This window comes from Protopterus annectens, chromosome 9.part0, assembly GCF_019279795.1.
Source record: "Protopterus annectens isolate FY-2018-M chromosome 9.part0, PAN1.0, whole genome shotgun sequence".
Classification (NCBI taxonomy): domain Eukaryota; kingdom Metazoa; phylum Chordata; order Ceratodontiformes; family Protopteridae; genus Protopterus; species Protopterus annectens.
Window position 1 is genome coordinate 1,527,804,450 of NC_056743.1, and position 26,572 is coordinate 1,527,831,021.

At 38.4% G+C, this 26,572-nt stretch overlaps 1 protein-coding gene across 1 annotated transcript in view; it reads right to left on the reverse strand.

The window, feature by feature from the left end:
• Positions 1-430: 430 nt before the first annotated feature.
• LOC122812160 (zinc-binding protein A33-like) overlaps positions 431-26,572 on the reverse strand; it is a 416,491-nt gene continuing 390,349 nt past the window's right edge. Inside the window, exon 6 of the mRNA XM_044084481.1 lies at positions 431-2,172. Within this exon, the coding sequence (XP_043940416.1) occupies positions 1,628-2,172 (545 nt within the window). The 3' untranslated portion in view covers positions 431-1,627. The remainder of the gene's footprint in view (positions 2,173-26,572) is intronic.

Consider the following 26,572-nt stretch of genomic DNA (forward strand, 5'->3'; position numbering starts at 1 on the left):
ACAAGATGGCATAGCAGGAAACACAGGAATCACACAAACAGATCTGGATACAGCAAAACCTGTAACCAAACTATGCTAAAGATATTTAAACTGTGTTTAGGTTGATTTGACACAAGAGAACAGATACACCCTTAAATGTAACAGTAGGAAACAAGAGCAAACTGATTTAAACAAATTAACCAATAAAAAAAGCTCAAAACTGTGCCCTGTTCCAGCAAACTTCAATCAGAAGAGTTCTAACTGCACACTCCTGCCTGTAAGATGCAGGGGAACCCTCTCCAAAAAAGATGGCCTGGATTAATGCTGAAGTTATACAAACAGAGCTAGATTCAGCAGGTGTGAATCTAGACTATGCTACAACAAACAAGGCGTACCAATTTCAGAAAGAAACAGTTCAAATAAGCAGGCACAATAAGCCTTCAACCAGCAATTCTCAGCTTAAAAGGGTAGAATCTACCCTCTCCTCCTACAAGAATATAGGCCACAAACCTTCTTAATGTAAAATAACTGACCTGAAGCCACTTATGTAGTAGTTGTGGGATCTGGCTAGTTGTAGTGGGAGGTGCATTTTTACCTGTGCAATTCATCAAATGAATATTGAACATGTTGGCTTAGTCATTATCCTTGCTGCCTTCTGATGCCTGGTACAGTGTCATCCACATAGTAGTTCCTTAAATATCTTTTTATTTCATGTTTGTAGGTGTGATGTTCACTGATGCTGAACTCCAAGCTCATTTCCTGGTAACATCATACTCCTCTGTGTGTGGGACTTTAGGTCTCTGACAGTGAACATCTAAGTGTGTCAGTAGTCCATCCCCATGGGAACATCATATTCTTTTATGAATGAGATTTTTAGACCTCTGCCAGGGACTTTGTAAGTGTCTTAGCAACACTTCACAAGTGGACAAAAAGTTAAAAGTCAATTGACTGAGTGGGCAATAAGAATTGTCGGTGCTCACTCAGTCATTTGACTTCGAACCTTTGTATTTCTACAGTCATTAGGAGAAATATAACTAGCATATCATAGTATTTGTGGGCCAGCTTGAATAAATCTAATTTACCTGACTAATATCCAGAAATCCACTTTCATGATCAATGACTAACAGCAGATGCCTCATTCTTTTCACCCCTTATGGAAGTTGATTGCAAATTCTAAAACTCAGCCACAGCAGTGCTGCAAGCTGCACTCCAGTGCAAAGGAAACCTGAAAATCATATTTGAAACACTGCAGGACACAAGTGTGCAGCTCATCTGATCTGTTGTCACCTTACTATTGCTAATATATGACTATGAAAACAAATTATTTTAAAGTTTGTGGTACAATTAAATTTTTTTATCAGATTGAACTGGACAGCCATTATGTAAGTGTTCTTAACAGATACACAGTGTTGATTGAGATACCACACATATATTTAAAAAAATTAGCTGCTATTTTTGAATCTTGCGTTGTTTTGTTATAGCTTGACAGCCAGCAGTCCGTGGAGATTTTACCCATAACACACCAAATCTAAAGGCTGTACATATTTCATTGAGTCTGGTTATTTCTACAAGTGGCTGTGCTGGTAATTTAACATACACATCCTACTCGCATTGAATTTAGAGATATGTATAAATTGCTATTCTTGAGTCAGAGTTGTGGTGCAAACATTTTCAGAGGTTCACTGTTTTTACCTCCATCATTATTTCCAGGACAGAGGTAAGGGAAGAGCTTTTCAGAGAACAGGCCAACAAAGGTGTGAAGATGCTCCATAGAATGTGCATTGTAAAAGGAAATCTGTCCTGCATCATAATCAATATATACACCAATCCTTGTAGGTCTCCCCCTTATTGATAAGGGAGTAGGAGGAGATGAGCATGCTCTGTACTGATCCTTCTCCCTTAAAGTCAGAGCCCAGAATCCATTGTTTGGTGAGAGAATAATGGTGCCATTTCTGTTCGCTGACTCTTGGGCTACACCAAGCTCCCATCTGGTCTTGTTGCCCACTTCTACCTCCCAGTAATGCTTCCCTGAAGTGAATCCTTCAGACCCAAGCACTGCAAGGCCAGAATAGAACCTTTCAGGGCTATCAGCAACATCTCGCTCTATGCTGCTTTCAGAAACTGCTGTCAGGTCATCTGAAAGAATAAGCCAAGGGCTGGCAGTTTTTGGATCCAATGTAATAGGAGATAAGGCTGTCAAAAAGAAAAAAAAATTATTACATAATATTAGTCATGCTGCATTTGCTTTTAAATTATAATAGATTGCTTTTAGAAATATATATTATTCAGTTAAAGCAGGATGTGGAACCTTGGCTTTCCTTACATTTCCTCTGCTTATGTAATATTACACTAGCTGTAGCAAAATAAATAAAATAAACATTTGGTTTCATCTACATGTCAGAGCATCCTTGGAATTATGCAGATATCCTTGAAAGGGACAGTTGTTTATGAATGTATAACAAATGTACATATAAGCAGAAATTAATACCAATAACAGACATATTCAAAAGTGGTGCATGCAGATGTTACCTATAAATGTCATTGGCGGTATCAGAAAAAAGTCTGTAAGCAACAACCAACCAGTTCAAACACCCCTGAATCACTTATTTCAAGACCAGTTCTAGTACCAAATTCTGACTAAATAGGTCTTGTTTGTGGATATCATTGCAAGTTGTGCCCAAAGCAAACAAACAAAAAAAATACAGCTGGTAATTTTAATTTAAACTGGAGCTTTATTGCAGGAAAAAATACTAGACGTTCTGTATCAGCACTCATTACAGCAAACTAGCTCTCCCGCAATACCCAATCCTAAAAGTAATACAGAAACCATTTGACAGAGCACTCATCTGTACTGTCACAGATTCTTATTCCCTGCAGCACACCACCTCCTTCTCAACTGTTGCTGTGCCATTACTGCCCATTCTTCTACCAAGACCACTATAATTTCTGGTTCTGTGCCCAGTCTAACTGTAAGCATAAGTCTTCATTGCTGCATGACTTGGCACGCAGTAACATCCTGTGTTATAAGTCAGAAAGACTGTAACTAAACCTTCACCTTTCTGCTTAATGTTCACTTACTACATCAGAGCAAGTATTTCCCTTTAGTTACAAGATATATCAAGCACAGTCCTACTCCTTAAGTGAATGGAGAAGTTAAGGAAGCTATGTGGCTTAAAAAAATCTTTTAAGTCCTTTACATGCCATGCTGAATTTTTGGACATCCAGAAAGCCAGAGCAATAAAACTATTGGCAAACCAAGACCACCTGTCTCCAACTGTGGCAGTCTAGGCTTCTCAACAACCAGAAAATGAGCACTGGAGAGAGGTTGTTTCTCGGGCAAATCTAAGTTTCTTTGTCATTCCATAATTAAACATAATATTGTTAAATCCTCATTGATTATGCAAAATGGCCAACCAGTTTGGCTGTCTAAACAAACCTTCATCAGTTGTACAAGTACTGATTTTACTCAGATGGAAGAGTACTTAAAAGAGTACAATAAGGTAAATTAAAAAGAAAATAAAATTTTAAAAACTACCCCACTGTGGATTATTGGATCTTAATGCCAGTGTGCCTAAAATCATGTGATACCCTCATTCAGTGCCACCTAGGCACATCATTAACCTGCCACTGTCCTGTGGAACCCTTCCTGAATTATCAATGACATCTATAGTAATTACCCTCTCTAGTCAACGTTATTGCTTTTTCACTACTCTTCTCATAAACCCATCAGTCCAGTCCTCATGGTGCAACATTCTGGAGCAAGCTGTCATACAGTAGTTGATTTCCCACTTTAAGACACTTGACGTCCTAAACATTCAACAACATGACTTCAAAAGAGATAAAGTATATTAACAACCACCTTATGCCTTTATTTGTAATTATTGCCTAGGAAACAGAGTTCAGTTAATGGATCAGGTGCTTAATAGTGCTGGCAAAGACAATATGCGTGTCCATTCTGAAAGACAGGGCAGGGTGAAGCAGGATGCATATAGACACTTTTCCTTGGTGGAGGGCTGGTGTTGTAGCAGACATTCTGTGGGCAGGCTTTTGTCTCACCAAGCAACTGCTTGGTTGCAGCTCCCAGTAGTGAGTACACAGAACATGCAATCACAGGGGGAGGGCATTTTGAGACCCCATGTTCATACACATTGCTCTTTCCTCCATCCACATTCAGGTTTATGTACTTACACAAATGCTGTTATTGCCAAGATGCTGGGAAGAGCACAAACTCCCTAATACCAACCTGAATGATGGCCTCTAGTACAGCTGTCTCCCTTTAGGTGTGTGGGCTCCCCATCACTAGGGAATGATGGACACAAGTCCAGTAGGTAGAGACTTGATGGAGGGAATAAAACAAATAGTAAAATTACAATAACTGTAATACAGCGATATTTTATTGGAGACTTTTTCATTACTCTTACAATGGTCTTCAGCACTGTCCAATACCCTCAGCTTCTTCACTAATTATTTGGTTATAGACTTGATCCCCATATCTCTTAACTGTTTATAAATGGATGGTCTTGTAAAGTCCAGGTTAGCAGCTCTGCCTCTCACTCTAAACAGATTAAAGTGAGGGTTCCTTGGGGCTCTGGGTTTCACCTGCTGCTTCTGACTGTTCATAAATGTCTTCAGCTTTACAGTTTCCAGCATAGAAGCACTTATCTACTTTGATGATTTGGAAGACATCTTCTACTGGCTGTCCAGTGCCTACCCCCAAGAGACCATTGTTCTAGGGGACCTCAGTATAGATTGGAATACTTGCACTGCAGACACTCCAACCACCCACATAAACCTACATGGTTATACACAAACTATAACCTCCAGTACTAGGATCAGCAAGCCTAACAATAAAGAAAGTATCCTGGACAGCATACTAATTAACAGCCCCCACCACATGTACAAATTAGGTTCTCTCCCTGAAGATCTAAGTGACCATTTCTTAATGTATACTATTAGGCATAAATTTGAATGTCCACACCTACCCACATATAAAACAATAAGAAATAACAAAAACTTCAACCTTAATAAATTCCTAGAATAACTTAAATTATGCAATTGGTCAATTCTAAAACAACTACCACTAGATGAGACAGTAACACACTTTAATAACACATTCCTGGCCATCCTTGACAACCATGCACCTGCACGCGCTATTATAATTAAAACAAAAGTTGCCCCCTGGCTCACTAAAGAAACCAAACTAAAGATCATCCAAAGAAATAATGCCTGAAACACCTGGCGTACCTCTAAAGCCCCACAAAATCAACACAAATTTCGACAATATAGGAATGATACAAAAAAATCCATATTACTAGACACAAAAAACTATTTCTGCCATCTACAGCAGAAACACCATAACAAGCCACAGAAGTTTTGAGCAGGTATTAACAAACTCCTCCACCCAGGGCAATCCACTACTCCAACCCCCTCAGCCCCTACCCAAAAATCGCCAGAGTCCATTGCCAACACCTTCAACAGTTTCTTTACAGAAACCATCCAGGCCCTTGCTAACAAACTTAAACCCACTTGTCCTAACACTGAAACCCTTAAACCCAGTGACAATCTCTCCTTTAGCTTCCAAAAAGTTCCAACTTCACTCATTAGAGCCCTAATTAAAAAATCTCAAACCAACCACCCTTTCAGCTGACCTCCTCCCTGCAAACTACCTGCAAAAAGCTGCTGATGTCATAGCATACCCTGTTACTATTTTGATAAACAGAACCATAACTGAAGCCTCTATCTGGAAAATATCCCATGTCATACCACTCCATAAAGGTGGCAGCTCCATTGAACTGTCAAACTATAGACCAATAGCTATCCTTTTCCCTCTGGCTAAAATTATGGAAAAGTGTATCCATAAATAACTCTTACACTACCTTATTCAAAATAATCTTTTGGCCAACTCCCAGCATGGATTTAGACCACAACGCAGTACCATCTCAGCCCTCATCTCCTTTTCTGTCATGAATTCCAACCGTAACAACAACAGACTATTTTCTGCCATTTTCCGAGCTTTCCAAGGCCTTTGACATGGTTAACCACCAGCTACTCTTACTTACCTTAAATAAAATATCCCTAAACAACCATGCTATACAGTGGTTTAAATCTTATCTCAGTGGAAGACAGCAGGCTGTCCTTTGGCAGGACAAACTCTCCACCCTTCTCCCCATTACCCTTGGTGTCCCTCAAGGCTCCATATTAGGTCCCCTTCTTTTCTCCCTCTTTATCAATGACCTCCACACTGTAATCCCAGGTGCAACCTGTATACAATATGTCGATGACTCCACCCTGATCTGCTCAGCCTCTACCCCCTACAGATCTCCTTAGTTTAACCCAGAAATCCTTTAATACAGTGGAAAACTGGATCTCTAATCAACAGCTGATATTAAACCCTAATAAAACAAAGCTATGGCTCTTCTCCTCTACTCACAAATCCTCTCAACCTCCGTTTACTATAATATCTAACAGTGGGACCATAATCTCACCAGATATGTATACCAAACTCCTGGGTGTTATAACAGACAGCAACCTCAAATATGAGATGCATGTAAACCAAACTATTAAAACCGTTAATAAAAAACTTGGCTCCCTATACAAAGCAAACCTTTTCTCACCCCTCTAGCTAGGACTGCCATTGCCCATACCCATCTGCTTTCAACTGTACTCTATGCCTCACCAATACTCTCTAACTTGAACAAAACTGATCTCAGCAAACTCTCTAGCTGCTACAATCAAATTGCCAGGTTTGCCACAGGAACTCCCTACAGGACACACCATTGTCAAAACCTACACCTCTTAGGTTGGCTAGAACTCCCCAGGCTAATTAAATTTAATCAACTTACTGTAGCATTCAAGGTTATTAACCATCCAGAAAAAATGCCCTCCCTTAAAAACATTATCCATCCCCACAAAAACGCTAGGCCTCTTCGTTCCGTTACAAAACTTTTGGTTCAATGTGTTAAAGCTAACAACCTATCTGGAGAATCTTTGTTTGCAAATTCAGTAGGCAAAACCTGGAATTCTCTCGCATCTGACCTTACTCTGAACCCCTCCCTTAATCAGTTAAAAAAAAATCTAACCCAGTATTTTAAAACTCACTGGTTATGTCCTTGCTCTAACCCTGACTAAAGCCTCATCTACTTCCATATCCCTGCAATTTCTTATTCATAGCAACTAACCTCACACTAAAATGTTTGAAAAGAGAAACTGTAATATCTTTGCAGATACTCTATATATATATATATATATGCTGCACCTATAGGTTTGATAAGAGAAACTGTAACATATTTGTATATATTTCTGTATATAAACTGTATTCTTTATAAGCTTGAAATGTGAGACTGTAACGTGTATGTTAATACAATATGTTTGTGCATATACTGTAACTTCCTTGTCTTGATCTGTTGGAGCTTTTATCCCCGGGTCTCTGCTGAAAATGGACATGTCAGTTGTACTATCTTGGTCAACAAATGTGAAGTAAAATAAAAAAAAATATTATGGGATACTAATGCTTTCCCAAGAAAATATCGTGCCCCCACCACCCCAGAAAATATCATTTTAGTAGCTAACTCAAAACAATTGATTTTCATGGGTCCTAACATAAAAATGAAGCTGTGTTCTTTGGAACTACCTGTTGCCTCTTTTGGGTCTATAACCTTACCTCTAGGTGGCTGTGTACACTGACAGTGTCCAACATTTTATATTCATTAGCTTTTGGCTCAGGTTCCATTTCCCCGTAGAAGCTATATAGTATCCAGAGGTACTCAACTTAAAGCTGAGCTAGTTGCATGTCACAATTTTTTAAACACCTTTATTAAATTATTACTTAAGATATAGGCAAACATACATTAACATTAATTATACATTGCATATCTTTTACTTTTCTGAAAATATCATCAGTCCAACATTATATAATAGATGTGTACTAGGCTAATGACCACTGAGACCTTTTTAAGCATGGATCCCATATCTCAGACAAGTTCTGGTATACTTGATAAGTGTAAGCAGGAGCTTGGGAGATGAACCACTTACAGGCTGCCTGTGTCCATTAGAGACATAGGTGGCAAACCAGGGTTGAATTTCCTGCTTCCCATCCAATTGTCCACGTTACAGTTGAGTTGGGTTAGGAAACAATTCACATGGATGGGGAGCCTGTTTTAGAGAAGAGGTATTCTCTGCAATACACATCTATCTGTCCAGCAGGCCCTATTGATATCACAAGCAAGGTTTAAGTCTTTAGAACATGTAATTCTGATGCTGATTGTTTTGTGTATATGCAGAAGATCCATCAGGATGGGGTCCAAAAGTGCTTTGTATGTAAGGCATAGATCTTCCCTCAACAGCCTGTGACAGGGATAGGGCTTTGAGTCAATCTGCATAAGATGTGTTACTTACTACCTGTATTCTTTTAGTAAGGAACCTCTGTGGATGCTCCAGTTGCTGGATTTGTCTGGTTAAGTACATACCAGAAGGGGCATTGTACTCAATGATAGGTCAGATGAATGCTGAATACAGTGGAACAATGACTGTCTTGGCCCTAGGTGTCATACCTTTGTTTATAAGTTGCACAATGTAGAATTATTTCCTCACTACTGTAGACATATTATGATCAAAGGTTATATTGCTGTCTATGTGTGTCCCTAAGTCCCAGACTACTGGGTCATTCTTCAGGGTGTGTTGTCAGTATGAGAGTTACCAAGGGTGGATAACTTCCTGAAGGATATTTTTGCGCATTTCTTGGCATTTAATGGCTTTAACACTAGATATTTGTCTATGTCAGTCTTTCCTGGAGAACAGTAGTGTCTGACTGCTTCTAATTTGCAATTGTCTGCACATTTAGCCAGCCAGAGGCCCTTGACATTGATCTTAACTTTAGAGAAGTAGATGCCAAAAAGGAGCATCCCTAGAACCTATCCCTGATGGACTCCACTTGTGACTGGCCTCTTTGTAGAGATGGACTTCCCAGTTCTAACTTCCTGGGTCTTGTCCATGAGCCAGATGACTATCCACTGGGTGACAAATGGGTTTATATCTAACCTCTTGAGTCTGTCAACAATGCCTGAGTAGGGTACTGTGTCAAATGCCAGGGCCTGTTCAAGGGAGGAAGTGGGAACCTTTTTGCCCTCATCCATTGCTTTGGTGACATACTCAAAGAAATCTGCTAAGCTGAGAAGGCATGACCTGCCCTTGATGAAACCAAACTGGGTTGGGTCCAGTGGTTGGAAGTTTCCTGTGTCATTGTTAATAATTTGCTTGATAATTCTTTCCATGCCTTTGCATATGAGACTAGTGAGACTTATGGGTCTGTAGATCAAAATTGCTGAACTCCTGTCTTCCCTTAGACCTCACCTTTCCTCCTCCTGAACATTGTTCTGCGTGAATTGTTCCCACAATTTCCAGTTGTTTCTATGTAATTTGCTTTTTCCTTTTTATCTTTTTTTATAATGTTCAATATTTCAAATACAGTTGGTTTAGACTTAGATTTCCATTTTCTATTAATTGTTTTTAGGCAGCCAACAGAAGTAAACTTAATAAGGCCTTACTATATCTTGGCAATTCAGATCCAGTGTCCCAACTAAAAAAAAAACTCATATCCTTGGTTACTACCATTTGCTCACCCAATATTTCTGACAGAGTACTCTGTAGGGAAATTTTAAACTGTGCCAATTCATTAAAAAAAACACACACACAGAAGAGCGAATTTTGAAAACTGCTGTTCACATTGCAATTTCTTTTTGCAGGAGGACAAGAATGCCCTGCACCCCTCAGACTTATGTATACCAACTCTGAGATCACCATACCTTGGAGAAAAAGGAATATTCCAAGAAATGGTACCTTGTACTTAGCATATTCAAGCCTAATTATCAGCAATACAGACTCCACATTTTGGGACTCATCCTAATGAGTCCCAACATTTCAAATAGTTACTTCCCAAAACATCTTCCTAGTTTTCTCTTTTACCCCGTCACACCTCCAGCATTTGCTATCTACCTGAGGAAAATACTATAAAGTCTGCTTGGGGTATAAAAATACCTATGCAAACACTTCCAGTAAAGATTCTAAACCTTCTGAACTTTGCTGCATATTTGGGAGCCATACATATGTCCTCCTATTGCTCTGTAAATTGCTTTTCCAGTTTCTCTTTGTAATCTCTTCTAAGCTAATCTGATTGATTTTTATAGTTACATGCCCTACTAAATATGCATTTTTTAACAGCAGCTTCTGTTCTATATTTGACTAAAGGTCCACCAGAGCAGGTCTTTCACTTAAGATTCCCCTATCCCTTTCTGTTTGCCTGTACCTATACTCTGATATCAACCTTGGTAGGGAAGGGAGTCTCGAGTCTGAAGTCCAAATGTCTCCTTGGCCTCATCCCACTCTGTTACCTCCCTTTCTAGTTACCTTTCCCTTTCTAAGTATTTGCTCCCAATTCCTTGGTTACTTTGCCAGTTTTCTCAAGTTAATTATAACCCCCCCCCTCTTGTCTATTTTCTGAACTCCTACTCACAGTCATCCTTACTGGCATAATCTTCTTTCTCCATTCTCATGGTGGCTTAGGTCTTAGAATGCTTTCTGCTACTTTTTGAATATAATATTCTGTATGGTTGTTATTCCCATTAAGGACTTGCATCCAAAGTCCAACTCTGTTTTATTTCTAGAACTTTAGCCTGCTTCATCATCATTTCTTCAATTTTGAGTTATACTCCTTAGCTTGTCTTATGTATATGACTGTGTAGCTCTAATATAACCATTCAAATCAGGTAATCCTAAACCACCTTGTACTGTTGAAAGGGTCAGCCTATCCCACTTAGCTCTTGCCTTCTTTCCCTCCCAGATAAAGTCCTTCAACCCTTTATTGATTATTGTCCACAATTTCTCCTCTGGTTTATAAAAATATGCCTGTCCTGTATAAAATTAAACAACCAAAAAACATTTTCACTACTTGCATCTTACTATCTATTGTGACATCCCCACACTGGCCCAGTAATCAAGGAGCCCAAATCCTCACCACTGGCACTGGAGAGGGACATTCATTTGGTACAAAAATGGATACACACAGTATTTCCAGATGCAGTTCTCTGCATCAAGCACAATTTCCCTTACGAGCACACAGGGAGCACAGTTCAGGGCCTGATTTTCTCTCTCTGTTCAGATCCCCAGTAAGACTCCCCACTGGCACAGCTATAGAGGTGAGTCCTCAGCCGAGTGTCCAAGCCACATCCTCCATCACTCTCACTGTGAAACCAGTGCTTCATGTCCCTGCTCTAAGCAGCTCACACACACACACAAACACACACACACACACACACACACACGGAGATTTGATTTTCACATGCACGCACACACACATGGGAAAGGCTGGTACAGATTTTATAGCTTTGTAACATTCTGCCCAGACAATAAGATAGTTACACTGCCACCAGATATTCCAAAGCCAGCTACTCTAAGGCTCTTACAAGGGTACCCAATTGTACCGAGTGAAATTAATATTAATACAAATGATAGTGTCTGGCCAATGTAGTAAGGCTTTCAAGAGTGGCCACAGACTGTCACCAAATTGATATAAGTGCTATCAAAAGTTAAAATATGATCTAAAGGGCAAGCCACAATGAAAAGTTTAAATATATTTAATAATAAATAAAAGAACATGAAAATGTGGAATATCTATTTACAATATACACCAGAGTTTCAATCACAGGAAATATTAAATTAATGCAGACAAATAGATTTACACAGATACAGAAAAGTACTTAACTGTTCTCACTACATTTTCCTGACTGATCTAAAGAATTTTCCCTGGTTCACTTACTAGAGCAAGGCAAGATGAAGTAGGTGAGTGATCCTTCTGTGTCAGGTTCCAAAAACAGAGTGCAATGAGACTTCAGTCTTATCTGGTATTAAACCTCATTTTTGTCCTAGATTACAGAATGACATCACATCTGGTCATCTGAATCTGTTTCCCACACTACCCCATCACTGGAAGCTGCCTGGATTTAGCACATATGTGTTACAATACATATTTCAAGCTTTGCTAAAGTTTATTGCAGCATCCAGAAGCTGTAAAACAATTTTAATGCTGCTGCTCCTCCTACAGATAAACCATGCTTTTTACAGACGTGTCTCTGGCATCATTAAAAACTGTGAGATAGCATCTTTATGGCCTAGGTCCAGTAATTTAATTTCAGAACATTTTTCAAAGTTAGCTGCAACTGGACTGTAATTAATCTCTTCTCTCCCAGTATCCTCTGTTACAATATATTAATTTCAACAGTTACAATGCATGCATTTCATCAGTTACAGTGCATATAAAAAGTTTACACACCTCTGTATAAATGCCAGGTTTTTGTGATATAAAAAAATGACACCACAATAAATCATTTCAAAACTTTTCCCACCTTTAATGTGACCTATAACCTGTACAATTCAATTGGAAAAACAAACAAATCTGTTAGGGAAAAAATATAAAAAATAAAAAAATGTACAATAAGCTTATTGCATAAGTGTGCACACCCTTTAACTAATACTTTGTTGAAGCACCTTTTGATTTAATTTCAACATTCAGTCTTCTTGGGTAAACACCTGCCGTCAATTAAAGAGACTCTGATTAACCCCAAGTAAAGTTCAGCTGTCCTAGTAGGATTTTTCGGACATGTAATTAGTTGCCTGCTACAGCAAAAGCCATGGTTCACAGAGAGCTTACAAAGCATCAAAGGGATCTCATTTTGCTAAGGTATCAGTGAGGAGAAGGGTACAAAACAATTTCCACACCTTTGGATATACCATAGAACACAGTGAAGACAGTCATGAAAAAGTGGAGAAAATATGGGACAACAGTGACGTTGCAAAGAACTGCATGTCCCTCCAAAACTGATGAAAAGACAAAACAAAAACTGGTCAGGGAGGCTGCCAAGAGACCTACAGCAACACTGAAGGAGCTTCAGGAATTTCTGGCAAGTACTGGTTGTGTACTACATGTGACAACAATCTGTCATATTCTCCATATGTCTGGGCTATGGAGTAGGGTTGCAAGACAAAAGCCTTTTCTTACACAGAAAAACATCCAGGACCAGCTAAAATTTGCAAAACAATACATTGTCTCCTAAAAGCATGTGGGAAAATGTGTTATGGTCTGATGAGACCAAGGTTGAACTTTTTAGCCACAATTTCCAAGAGGTATGTTTGGCGGAAAAACAACACTTCACATCACCAAAAGAACACCATCCTCACGGTGAAGCATGATGGTGGCAGTATCATGCTTTAGGGTTGCTTTTCTTTGGCTGGAACTGGTGCTTTAGTCAAGGTGGAGAGAATTATCAACAGTTCCAAATACCAGTCACTTTTGCCCCAAAACTTTCAGGAATTTCACCTTTCAACCTGATAATGACCCCAAGTGTACATCCAAATCAACAAAAGAATGGCTTCAGCAGAAAAAAAGTAAAGGTTTGGAATGGCCCAGACCTAAATCCAATAGAAAATATGTGGGATGACCTGAAGAGGGCTGGGCACAAGAGATGCCCTCACAATCTGACAGATTTGGAGCACTTTTGAAAAGAAGAGTGGGCAAATATTGCCAAGTCAAGATGTGCCATGCTGATAGACTCCTAACCAAGAATATTGAATGCTGTAATTAAATCAAATGGTGTTTCAACAAAGTATTAGTTCCAAGGTGTGCATATTTATGCAACCAACTTATTGTACATTTTTTTTATCTTTTTTTCCCCCTAACAAGATTTGTTTTTCAATTGAATTGTACAGGTTATAGGTCACATTAAAGGTGGGAAAAGTTTTGAAATTATTTATTGTGGTTTCATTTCTTTATATCACAAAAACCTGTCATTTTAACAGGGGTGTATAAACTTTTTATATCCACTGTACTACCTTCGTGTATCTTTCTTTTCTGCCCGGCAGGACCCACTGTTGATACATTTTCAACACAATCAAACCTCACAAACACATTTTCAGCACAAGCATCTGTACAAATCAGTTTGATATACAAATGATATATAATTCTTTGCAAAATTCCAGCTAGCTGTGCCGGCATATGTTACATATCCACTGCCCTACTTCTGACATAGCTAGCAATACCTCACATTGTTATATCTCTCCCCCCTTTGAAGACCAAAGCTAGATTCTCAAGTGATCCAGGAGAAACATTGCGTGAGAGGAGTGGGTCTTTCTGGGATTACATTAACCCATACCCTGTCTTGAAATCCCATCTGTACTGGCATTGCTGACCCCACTACAGTGCTGCATTGTTAGGTCATATGCCTGCAAACCTAGGCTCCACTTTAGTAACTTCACATTTTGCTGGCTGGCTCGATGTACCCATAGACTCCCCCTCAGATTCCTCCTGCCACCCACTGCAAATACTCATCGCCGGGGCCTCCCTGTCATTGTAAGGCTTCATCATACTAACATGGTACAATTTGTGCCCCTGTCTCCTGCCTAGCAATTCTACCATGTAATTAACATCACTGACCTTCTTTACCACTTTGAAGGGTCCTTCCCAAGCTGCCTGCAGCTTATTGTGTCTGACAGGGATGAGAACCATAACCTGCTGTCCCACAGCATACTCTCAGCCTTGAGCATTCCTGTAATACCAGACCTTTTTTCTGCTGTTGGGCTCCTGTCAGGTTCTTCTGGACCAAGCCCACAAGCTCCCTAAGCCTTGTCCTGAGGTTTAGGACATATGCCATAACAGACTCCTTGTGGGATTCGCACTCACCCTCCCATTCATCACAAATCAAATCTAAATGCCCTCTCACACTATGCTAATACAATTCAAAGGGTGAAAAACCTGTGGATTCCTGGGATACCTCTCTGTATGCAAACATCAGATGGGTCAGTTATTTGTCTCTCTCTCTCTCTTAAGCTGGTCTCCAAATGCCTGTAGAATGGTCTTTTGTGTAGAGTTTAACCTCAACACAAGACCATTAGTTTGGGGATGGTAGGTGGCAGCCTTTAGGTGCTTCACCATACAACACTTGCACAGACAAGCCAGCAAGTCTGACATGACATTGACACCTCTGTTAGCATTTATCTTGGGAAACCTACACTGCTGAAAATCTCTAACAAAGTATTTGCCACCTTCTCTACCTCAACGGAGGGCAGAGCCACTGCCTCGGGGTATCTAGTAGCATAATCTACTACCACCAGGATGTACTTATTCCCTGTGGAGCTTGGAGTACTCAGAGGCCCCACAATATCCATAGCTACCCTCTGAAACAGCTACTCAATCACAGGCATGCCTTGACCTTGTCTCCTGCCTTGCCTTCCTTTTGACACTGCTCACAGATCCTGCAGCACTCTGTTACATCCCTTGCAATCCCGGATTTGTAAAAGTTCTGCATAATGTGTCTCTTGGTATGCTTTATGCCCATATGACCTGCAAAAGGAATGTCATGGGCTATGGCTAGAAGTGCCAGATGGTAGGGTCTGGGCACCACCACATGCTGTATTACCTCACCCTCTAGCCCTCCTTCAGGAGTCCACTCTGTATACAGTAACCCTTTGTTCCATTATACAGACTCCACTTTTCCTTGAGTATTAGGTGCCTCACTAGCTACCTCCCTCTAGCCTCTTAGTGTAGGGTCTGACAGCTGAGTCTGTCTCAATTCTACCTCAGTAATGCTTCCCAGCTCACCTTCCACAGGAAGCATGGTAGCCTCTGACAGCAGTGTCTCACTGTCAGCCAGGGTTCTACAACTCACCTGTGCCCTTGCAGTCACTCTGTCCAAGGGAACATCAGTACTTATCAGCAGCTGTGGCTCACCTTCAGTATCACTGCTACAGAGTAGTTATCACCCTGAAATACCTCACCAGCCCTGACTTCAGGTGTGGGGTCTGTCTGGGTCTCCCACAGGCTACCAGCCCCAAATGCCTGTCTCCAAGCCTGACTGCATGTAACTGCATGCACACAAGGTACTGCATTATCAACATCAGTCCCTATCAAGACATCTGCAGGAATATCCTCAAACACACATACTTGCTTGCTATGCCCCCTTCTGCCTGGACTATAAGGTAGTTACACTGCCACCAGACACACCAAAGCCAGCTATTTTAAGGCTCTTACAAGTGTACCCAATTATACTGAGTGAAATTAATATTAATACAAATGATAGTGTGTGCGGCCAATGCAGTTAGGCTTTCTGGAGTGGCCACAGAGTGTCATCAAATAGATATAAGTACTTTCAAAGGTTAAAATATGATCTAAAGGACCAGCCACAATGAAAAGTTTAAATATATTTAATAATAAGTAATAAAAGAATATGAAAATGCAGAATATCTATTTACAATAAACAGCAGAGTTTCAATCACAGGAAATATTGAAATAACACAGATGAATAGATTCACACAAATACAGAAAAACAGTACTTAACTATTCCCTGGTTCACTTACTAGAGCAAGGCAAGATGAGGTAGGTGAGTGACCCTTCTATGCCTGGTTTCAAAAACAGAGTGCAATGAGACTTCAGTCTCATCTAGCATTAAACCTGATTTTTGTTCTAGATTACAGAATGACATCACATCTTGTCATCTGACTCTGTTTCCCACACTACCTCATCACTAGAAGCTGCCAAGATTTAGCACATATGTGTTACAATGCATCTCAAGCTTTGCTAAGGTTTATTGCAGCATCTAAAAGCTGTAAAACAATTTCAACACTTCTCTTCTTCCTACAGAGACTAACAGTCCATGCTTTGGCTTCATTCAAAACTGTGAGATAGCATATTTCTGGCCTTGGCCCAGTAATTTAATTTCAGAACATTTTTTCAAAGTTAGGTGCAGCTGGACTATGATTAACTTCTTTTCTTCCAGTATCCTCTGTTCTATATATTTGTTTCAACAGTTACAATGCATACATTTAACCAGTTACTATATGCATGTATATTTCTTTTCTTTCCAGCAGAGCCCACTGTTGATACATTTTTCAACACAAGCAAACCTCACAAATACATTTTCAGCACAAGCATCTGTACAAATCAGTTTGATATATAAATTACATATAATTCTTTACCAAATTTCAGCTAGCTGTGCTGGCATATGTTGCACATCCACTGCCCTAACTTCTAGCATAGCTGACAATACCTCACGTTGTCACATCTGTATCCATAAACAAGACCTTCCAGTTTCTCAGTCTTTTGTTTAGTCTCTTCCCACTTATCTTTAGTTGCCATAAAAGAAGCCTTTTTGATTGGTACTCCTAAATACTTCAACTTATTGTATCCCCATAAATATGGGTATCACTGAACCAATTTGTGTGTGGGTTCATAATTTATTGCTGTAGCCTTTGTTTTATCTTCCTTAATTTTATATCACAAAAGACTTGAAACTGTCTCACAATGTCCAAAACACTAAGATGTTCTTTTCTGGATTTATCAGGTATAAAAATGATATCATCTGCAAATAAATCCAACTTTTCTTGATTTCCATACCAGTTATATCCTTGCATTTCCAAGTCCCTTATTTTTTTTGGTAATGACTCTTAATATAAAACAAATAACAAAGGGGAAAGAGGACACCCTTGCCTGGTTCCTCTGTTCAAACACAACTTATCAGAGAGGAACCATCTCACTTTAATTTCTGCCTCCTAATTAACCTTATTATTATATCAGAGATTGCAAATGCTTCCATTGCCCTACTCATAAAATCCTAGCTTACTCTGCTGACCAAACAACAGCTGCATTTTCTTACATTCTGCTTACCTGTGGATTATCATTGTTGTTTTAATGTTGTCAAATGTTAGTCTCGCCTCCACAAAACCACTTTGATCCTTATCTATCAATTCTGGCAACACGTTTACCATTGTTTTAACATAGATATAGATGTATATCGTAGTACAGACATAAACACTGTATGATCGTGGTTTTAAAGTGTATTCAGTCTGTATGAAGCTGAGTCTGATGGGTCTTTACCATCCTTAGCTTTCTTCCAAAATGCTGCTTCCCCTCTTTTTAAATTACTGTAAAACAAAATGTTTCAGGTCTTATCAGTTTTTTCCCTCCTAACTTCCAAACTTAAAGAGGAATACCATTTGTTCCAGAAAAAAAATCCTGAAGATTAATTAAACATCACCATTTTTATCTCATCCCTTTCTGCCTTAACTGTTAGTTGTTGATGCTCATCTACCTCTAACATTGGACAATTAAACCTTCCATAAATATTTCCATTTGTACTCTTTCTTGATTTCCACATTTCTTTGCTTTATACAAATTTTCATAAACTTTTTGGAATACCTATAATACCTGTACAGGATATCTGGTTATTTTTCTTGTTATAGGCTTATCAGTTTGGCAACAACCCTTTCTACCTTCTGTTACCTAAGTTGTTATGCTAAAAGTTTTGGTGCTCCTGTGTTATTAACAAAAAATATTTGCTTAATAGCAATCTTTAAACTCATGCGTATTATCCAGATACTCTTATTTTCTGTTTAGTACTCTACATTTTAGCCTCTCTTTGTTCTGTGAGATTCCCCTTTTTCTGCAGTACTTTAGTCTTGGTCATCCACTCTAATTAATTCCTAAAGAGGCAGAAGGTAATAATAAAACAGGAGCCTGTAGGTGTAAGCAGCAGCAGGTTTAATCACATAAATGCCACAAAATACAAAGCGTTTTCGTCCACCAGACTTCCTCAGATGTAAAATGAAAGAATGAAGACTGTGTCTGCTTATATACCCCTCCCAATCTAATTAGTAGTTAAAACAATTGTTTAATTGACACCAATTAAATCCTGTAACTAAAATATTCATGACAACCTTTTCCACAAATACAGATGAAAGTAGATAAAAACATGCACATTTTTTAAAAGAACTTTAAATATATAAATACTAAAACCATCACAATGTGTTGGACAGATAAATAAACTTGAATCAAAAACCAACAAAAAGAACTTGCAAAACATTATATATACTTATTTTATAGTTTTGCAGCTCTCATTTTTAAAATAGGGGCAATGGATATGTATTCATTCAGCCCTGGGAATCTATTGGCTTCCAATAACAACTGCCAAAATATTTCTCTCACCTCTATCCTATTTTCCCATGGGCCCCCCCTCACATCACATTGCACCTTCTCTACAACAAAGAAGCCCCATTTTGCTTGGGGACATGTCAGCGTATGCTTAAACAAGGCATTTTTAATATCTTCGACTCTAATAGCATATAAATGCTCATAAATCCTCCTTTTGAGTTTACGAGTGGTTTTTCCAATGTAAAATGCACCACAGGTTTTACATAGGGCCAAATAAATCAAGCCTTCACTATTACAGTTGGAAAAACTACTACTCTGAATCTGATGGTCTCTTGACAGGATGTATACAGAATCCTGTCTAAGTATATATGGGCATTGGGCACATGCCCCACATTTGTAGGTTCCCAATTTCTTACATGAAACAATAGAACCATTATACTCCAGCAAATCCTTGAGGTTCCTGCCTTTTTATATGTAAATCCTAGGGTGTTGGTAAACAAAACATCCAACTCTGAATAACACTTAAACCTGCTCCAGTGTTGAGTAATAATGTTTTTAACCCTAGAGGTATTCTGATTATAAAATATCACATAGTTACCCCCAAGGTTTCTTGATTTCATCCCTGGTAACGTCACCCCTGGTAGTTGTGTGGTACTCTGCACATTTATTGGTACTATCACACTGGTATCTCCTGTTCCCAAAATAGGGGCAAACCTATCCTTTCTCCCATTCTTTACTTCCTCCAAAACCTCATCAATTAAATAGTTAGGATACTTCCTAGATATAAACATTTCTTTGACTCTCTGACTTTCGTCTTTGAAGTCCGAGTCCAAAGAGGTCATCCTACAACTACGGACAAATTGTCCCTTGATAATATTTCTCTTCTGTTTAAACGGATGGGAACTGGTGAAATATAGGTACAAGTTAGAAAAGGTTTCCTTTCTATATACATTAGATGTAAACTGCTGCCCTAGGACGTCTTTTTTAATAGTGACATCCAGAAAGTTCATATAGTCATGTGTAATATGGGAAGTAAATTTCAAAAAATTAGTGGTATGGTTTAGATAGTCTATGAATTCTGTTAACTTTTCCATACTACCTTTCCAAAAAATGCAAATATCATTCAGGTAACGTTTGTAATATACCCAATATTGTGCATATTCAGACTGGAACACAAACTTCTCTTCCCAAACCATGAGCACAATGTTGGCATAAGTAGGGGCACAACTTGCCCCCATGGCCACTCCCTGGATCTGTTTAAACAACTCACCCTCAAAAAATATAAAGTTGTGTTTCAATACCAAATCCATCAACTCTGTATAAACCAGAAAAGTATTGTGGTCAAGTTTTCCATGTTGGTGAATGGCATCCAGGAACCATTCTGACCCTGTAGAATGTGGAATCACATTAAATAAATCCTGAATATCAAGGGTTACAAATATTAAGGAATCTGAATACATGTTATTATTAATGCTTCTCAAAAATTCCCAGGAGTCCTTAAGTATACCATTGGCCCTAACCCAAATGTCTTTCAATTTTATATCCAAAAATTTGGCCAACAGATGGATTTTAGAGCCATTGGCTGCCACAATGGGTCTCAGGGGTGGATCCTCCATACTTTTATGTACCTTGGGTATCCCGAAAATAGCAGGGATACGGGGTCTGTCCACACTGAGATACTTAAAAGTGTCCTGGTTTATAAAATTGTCATTCAGCATGTCCTGTAAAACCAAATCAATCTTACGGTATGCTACGTTAATCTCATTCTTGGATACCCTAACATACCTACTGGTATCATTAAGCATATCCATCATCTTATTGGAATACAAAATACTGTCCATGAAGACCACCCCTCCACCTTTATTGGGTTGCATCACCCTCAGGTATCTATTTTCTTGAATGGATTTGAGAAGTACCTTTTCTTCTCTAGTCATGTTAAATTTACCATGCCATCCACCCCTATAAACATTCCTGATTTCTTCTTCGACCTCCCTTTCAAAATTTTTTAGCTGGGGGTGTATAGGGGGATTATAGGTACTAGGTCTTCTAATACCACTATTAGTACCACCATCCTGTTGCCCCTGAAACATAATATCTAAATTCTTTTTCCATAGAAAAATCCTCAAGTCTATTAAGCTGTCCACTAAATTACCCCCTGTAGAGGGGATGAATTTAAAACCTTTTGAAAATAAAAGAAAATGTTTCCTGTCAATCTCCTCACTACTGTAATTGTAAATTTTAAAGTCATGTAGGGTGTGACATGGTCCATCCACAGTAATATTCCCTGTACTCCATTGGTCCAACATGTTGGCTAGTCCCCCTTCCTGGCTACCACTCTTATTTATCTTGTGCCGTTTGGGGGACCCCTGTAAAAATACTGCACAGGGAATTTGTGCCTTAACCTATCTGATCTCCTAAGTTCAGGGAATTCAGTATGGTTTGAATCCTGATGTTCCCCCATCCCTGAATCACTGTACATCTCTCTATGATCCATAGAGTCCCAGGCATTGTGTCCCCCTGGTGGAAAAGAAGAGGAATAAGTACTGTGTTGTGGTCCAGATTTATCAAAAAAATTATTGTTTCGACCAAATTTGTCATTCTTAGGGTACAGGTATGCTTTTTTCTGTCTGTATTCCCTCAAATCCCTATCTATTTTGCCACACTTCCTTTTAAAAATAACATGACATTTTTCTTCCACCTGTTGCTTAATAATAAAATATTTTCTCCTCTAATTTTCAACAGAAAACATAAGATCATTGGTCACTACTTCATTAATGTATTCTATCTCCTGATATACCTGCCCCATAGTCCTTTCATTTTCTTTAATCAGGGCTCTCATGACTTCAAAACCACTACGGTCAAAAATACTCAACAATTCTTCGTGAAGGGGGGAGCCTTCCACTACATTGTTTGGAAACTTATAAAAATGCAATCCTTTGGGTACTATACCCCTTTTAATACAATCATGCAAGTAACAATTGTCAATACCCAGAGTTTTATGTTTGTAAATTAAATCAGTGAGTTTTTTAATATTGGCTCTGTAAGACACTTCACTGTCTTTCTCAACATCCCGGTCATTAAATATAAAGTTATTATCAGTACCTTGGTGACTGGAAAAAGACTTGTAACTAACAAGCCATGAAGCCAAAGAGGAAGAGTCCGTCCACTCGTGCACTCCATTGTCACCATTAGCCGTATTATCAGTCATTTCCACAGGAGCATGTCCCTGAACACCATGTTCCCTTAAAAGGGAGGACTGTCCATTCGGACCTTGGTTCTGGGAATTCAATGCCAAATGATTGTAACAAAATTTAGTTGCAGCTCCCTTCTGTAATGCAGCCTCACCTCTAGTGCCCCTTGACGGCAAACTGGAAGCAGTTGCAGTTACTTCCTCTACAGGCACATCAGCCTGTCTGCGATCCAAATCAGCTTCCTGATTGCATGCAGGAGTGGAAATGCAATCCTTCCTGTGGGTAGGCCTCATAGGGTTGATATCAAAAGAATTGTCTTTCCCTCACTGAGAGTTACCAGTCATAAGCGAAATCAATTGGGTAAGCTGCCCCTCCACACGAGACAGGTGCGAATCCAGGTCAGTACCTTGAACTGCTTCCCCATCCTGGAAGCTAGCCTCTGCCTCAGATACCTCCATGTAACAAGTAATCCAAAAACTCCAAGGAAAGGGTGCCACAGAACCAGGAACCAATAAAACCACAACAGGCACCCAAAGAGGCAGAAGGTAATAATAAAACACGAGCCAGTAGGTGTAAGCAGCAGCAATGTTTTGCAAGTTCTTATTGTTGGTTTTTGATTCAAGTTTATTTATCTGTCCAACACTTTGTGATGGTTTTAGTATTTATATATTTAAAGTTCTTTTAAAAAATGTGCATGTTTTTATCTACTTTCATCTGTATTTGTGGAAAAGGTTGTCATGAATATTTTAGTTACAGGATTTAATTGATGTCAATTAAACAATTGTTTTAACTACTAATTAGATTGGGAGGGGTATATAAGCAGGCACAGTCTTCATTCTTTCATTTTACATCTGAGGAAGTCTGGTGGATGAAAACGCTTTGTATTGTGTGGCGTTTATGTGATTAAACCTGCTGCTGCTTACACCTACAGGCTCATGTTTTATTATTACCTTCTGCCTCTTTGGGTGCCTGTTGTGGTTTTATTGGTTCCTGGTTCTGTGGCACCCTTTCCTTGGAGTTTTTCTAATTAATTCCTATTTCTTCTTAATCATCTCTCTTTCTCTTTTATTTCTACCATATTTTTATACTCCATTTTCATTTTATCCTACTCACTAGCTATAACTTCTGAAGATATTTCTGTCTTCCCTAATAACTCTTGAAGAATTTTCACTACCAATTCATTAAAGTCCTGTCTTTTTAACAGGTAGGTGGGAAAGTGCCAGTGTCTCATTTTCACTTCACTGCCCTGCATTTTTATCTTAGTTGTTATTGGTGCATGATCTGAAATAGTCACTGTGGTTGAAACTTTCAGTTAAATGCAAATGTTTCTGTGAAATATAATTTCTATCTTGTCCAGCCCAGTTATTTTACCTTCTGAAATAATATGTAAAGTTTGTCTGAGTTCCTACTACTAAATTCACATCTTCCGTACCAAATATTTTCATAAATTTCTTCAGAAATCTACCCTTTTTGTTATATTTTCCCTTCCAGGTCTTCTGTTACATTTTCACTATTGCAAATTAAGTTCCAATTCCCACTTATACATAATATTCCCTGCTGAAGGCTGACGTTTTCCTCCCAAAATTTTCTTAAGCTTCCTAAAAGCAATTGGTGGAATATAAATACTCTCCAACATAATCTTCCTCCACTGCCTAATGCCCCTTGTATTTTTTCCCTATTCTATCACTATTGGAGCCTGTCTAGCCCTTACTATAAATACTCCTCTTTTCCTTTATCCCTGATAGTCTACTGAATATCCATCCTGAAATCCATTTTTGTCAAATTCACATGCTCATTTCTTTCTAAATGTGTCTCCTGCAGTATTACTATTTGCACTCTGCATTTTGTAATATAAGTCATTACTCTTTCCTTTTTGTCTATACCTGTAAGGCCATTTATGTTCCAAGATAATATGGATAGGATGGCCATTACAATAAAAAGCCATTGTTTCCACCCGTTATACCCGACAGTTTTTTGAATGCGTATTTCCAACTTTAGTGTTACATGCACACACTAACATTTGACAGGCTGATCTGTTATACACTTACTTCTTCTCATCTCCAGTTGAACCTATGTCACATTTTTTAGGATTTCTGTTTTTAATGAAAACCCTCTAACAAAAGAAAAAAAAAGAACTAAACACATTTTCAGAACACCCTCATTGTTTAAACAAACACACAAAAAATCTATGTACATATTAAACAATAATAAGTTTAACCATCCAGATAGGAACAATTGCACTAAATTGACAGCTTCATCCATAGGCATTACATAACCTAAAAATGAAGACTACCCTTGTTATGGTATGCAGATACAGCCTATATTCCTACTTAAACTGATTGCTGTCTATTTGTTTTCTTATTTCTATTTCCCTCCCAGATGTATAAACACAGCTTGCATGTTTTCAGAAAACATCAACTATTAACCTTAAGAAAAAGTGCATTAGCTATCTTTAAATAAAACTAAATTGCACATGGTTCTTTTAAATGCATTAAAATATTGAGGCTGCTATCTCTTATTCACTTCCCATAGTTTCAGACTTTCTTTTTCATTGGATTGCTTGCCATTGTATCTTGAAATGTTGCATTTCCATCAGCAAAGAATGCTCTGCACTCTCAAAATTAATTGCTTGCAACTACAGACAGCTGTCTCTATGTAAAAGTGCTCATTAATGACTCTTTGTAAATTTCACTCAGAACAGAATGTACAGCTGCCTTCTTCAGCTGCAGACATCGACTCCCTCTGAATATGTTCTAATGGAAAAATAAGCTAATATCTTTACAGATATAAGAAACTTGGTATTTTTCATGACTTTCATCATTTTTTCTTATTTTTAAAACCTACTTGCTTACAAAAACACTTGTTTATAGCTTAAGCCAAGGGCATTAATTTATGCATACATCCTTGTAAAAATAATAGAAAATATCTTAATTCTGCTTGCAATGTAATCAGTGCACATTCACAGCTCACCCCACCACAGCAGCCCAAGATAATATCATATTAACATTAAACTTGCTTTTGTCCAGCCTTTTGTCTCTTGTTATACTGTAAAGCTTATATTTCTTAGAACAAAAATACTTTACTGTAATAGCTTTAACACATGCAACAGTTACTGAAAATACTTCTCCCAAATTTAAAATACCCTTGACTACACACTACACAAAACTGCTTTACTATATATAACGTGGTTTACATCATGAAATGCTTCATACAAATACTAATAAGGATAAAAAAGTTACTTCTTTTTTCCCTTTAGAGTCATTCTAAACCTTAAAGACATAATGTGGAGTATATGCTTTACAGCCCACCAGCAAGGTTAACAAAGTCAACAAAAGTTCAGTCATTTCTCAGTTACTTTTATTTGCAAAGCTGTACTTCACAAATGTAATTGATGCTTTAGAATCTCACATTCATTCACTAACTTCAGTGCTGTCAGTCTTCCACATGACCATTTCAGTCTCCCAACACTCAAATTTACATCAAGTCCAAGTTACTTTTGATTCTTTTAGTCAATTCCTGTGCTTTTTTATGTCTGTTAATCATTTTCCCCATTTGCTTACTGGCTCACTTTTTGTTGGATGTACTTTTTTATTTCCTCCTTAGCCTGTTCTGTTTTATTTCCTCCTTAGCCTGTTCTGTACCCAAAAATGTCTTTGATTCTCCAGGAAATAGTAATATGAAGACAGCTGGATACAGCAGCTTGAATCTCGCACCTACCTCTTGACATTCTCTGATTGCTGGCATAAATTTGCTTCTCTTCTGCCTTGTGTGCAGTGAATAACAATTTTCTACAAAAACTCTGCTGTCTGCTGTTTTTATAATTTGCCCTTCTGCCACAGTTTTGGCAGTTGCAGCTCTTTCTGCTGGCATGATTGCATCTTTATTAATGTAGGTCTTGGCTCCTTTCTCATGGCCAGGTTTGGAGCACACACTCAATCTGCCCTTTCAATTAACAAATTCTGGTGTGGAACATCAGTCCAGTTGCTTATTTGAACTTTCATAAAAATGAATAGAGGCTGTTCCTTCCAGTTTCTCTGGTGCAGCAGAAAACCTCTGCATGCTCTGTCTTATAACTCTACTATTTTTTGAAACAGCTCGTCTTGAGAAGCCTCATTGTCAGATACCTTTTTCTTCATTTCAACCTTTGATTTTTGCAGTTTTATTAGTTCATCTGAATAGCTTATCAAAGATTTTTCTAGTTTTCCAGCCTTTTGTTATTTGGTGTTGATATATTCCTTCAATGTTTCATTCAATTTAATCACCTCTGAGTACATGTGATTTATTTTTCCCCTAAATTACCAAAAGCCATTTTTTTGAACAGATGCTGAATCTTTAACTGCTTTTTGCTGAACAGAAGCAGAATCATTCCTAGATGTTGTTTTCCCTTTACCTTTTATGGTTGATATACTTTTCATGTTTTCCAAATTTCTTCTTT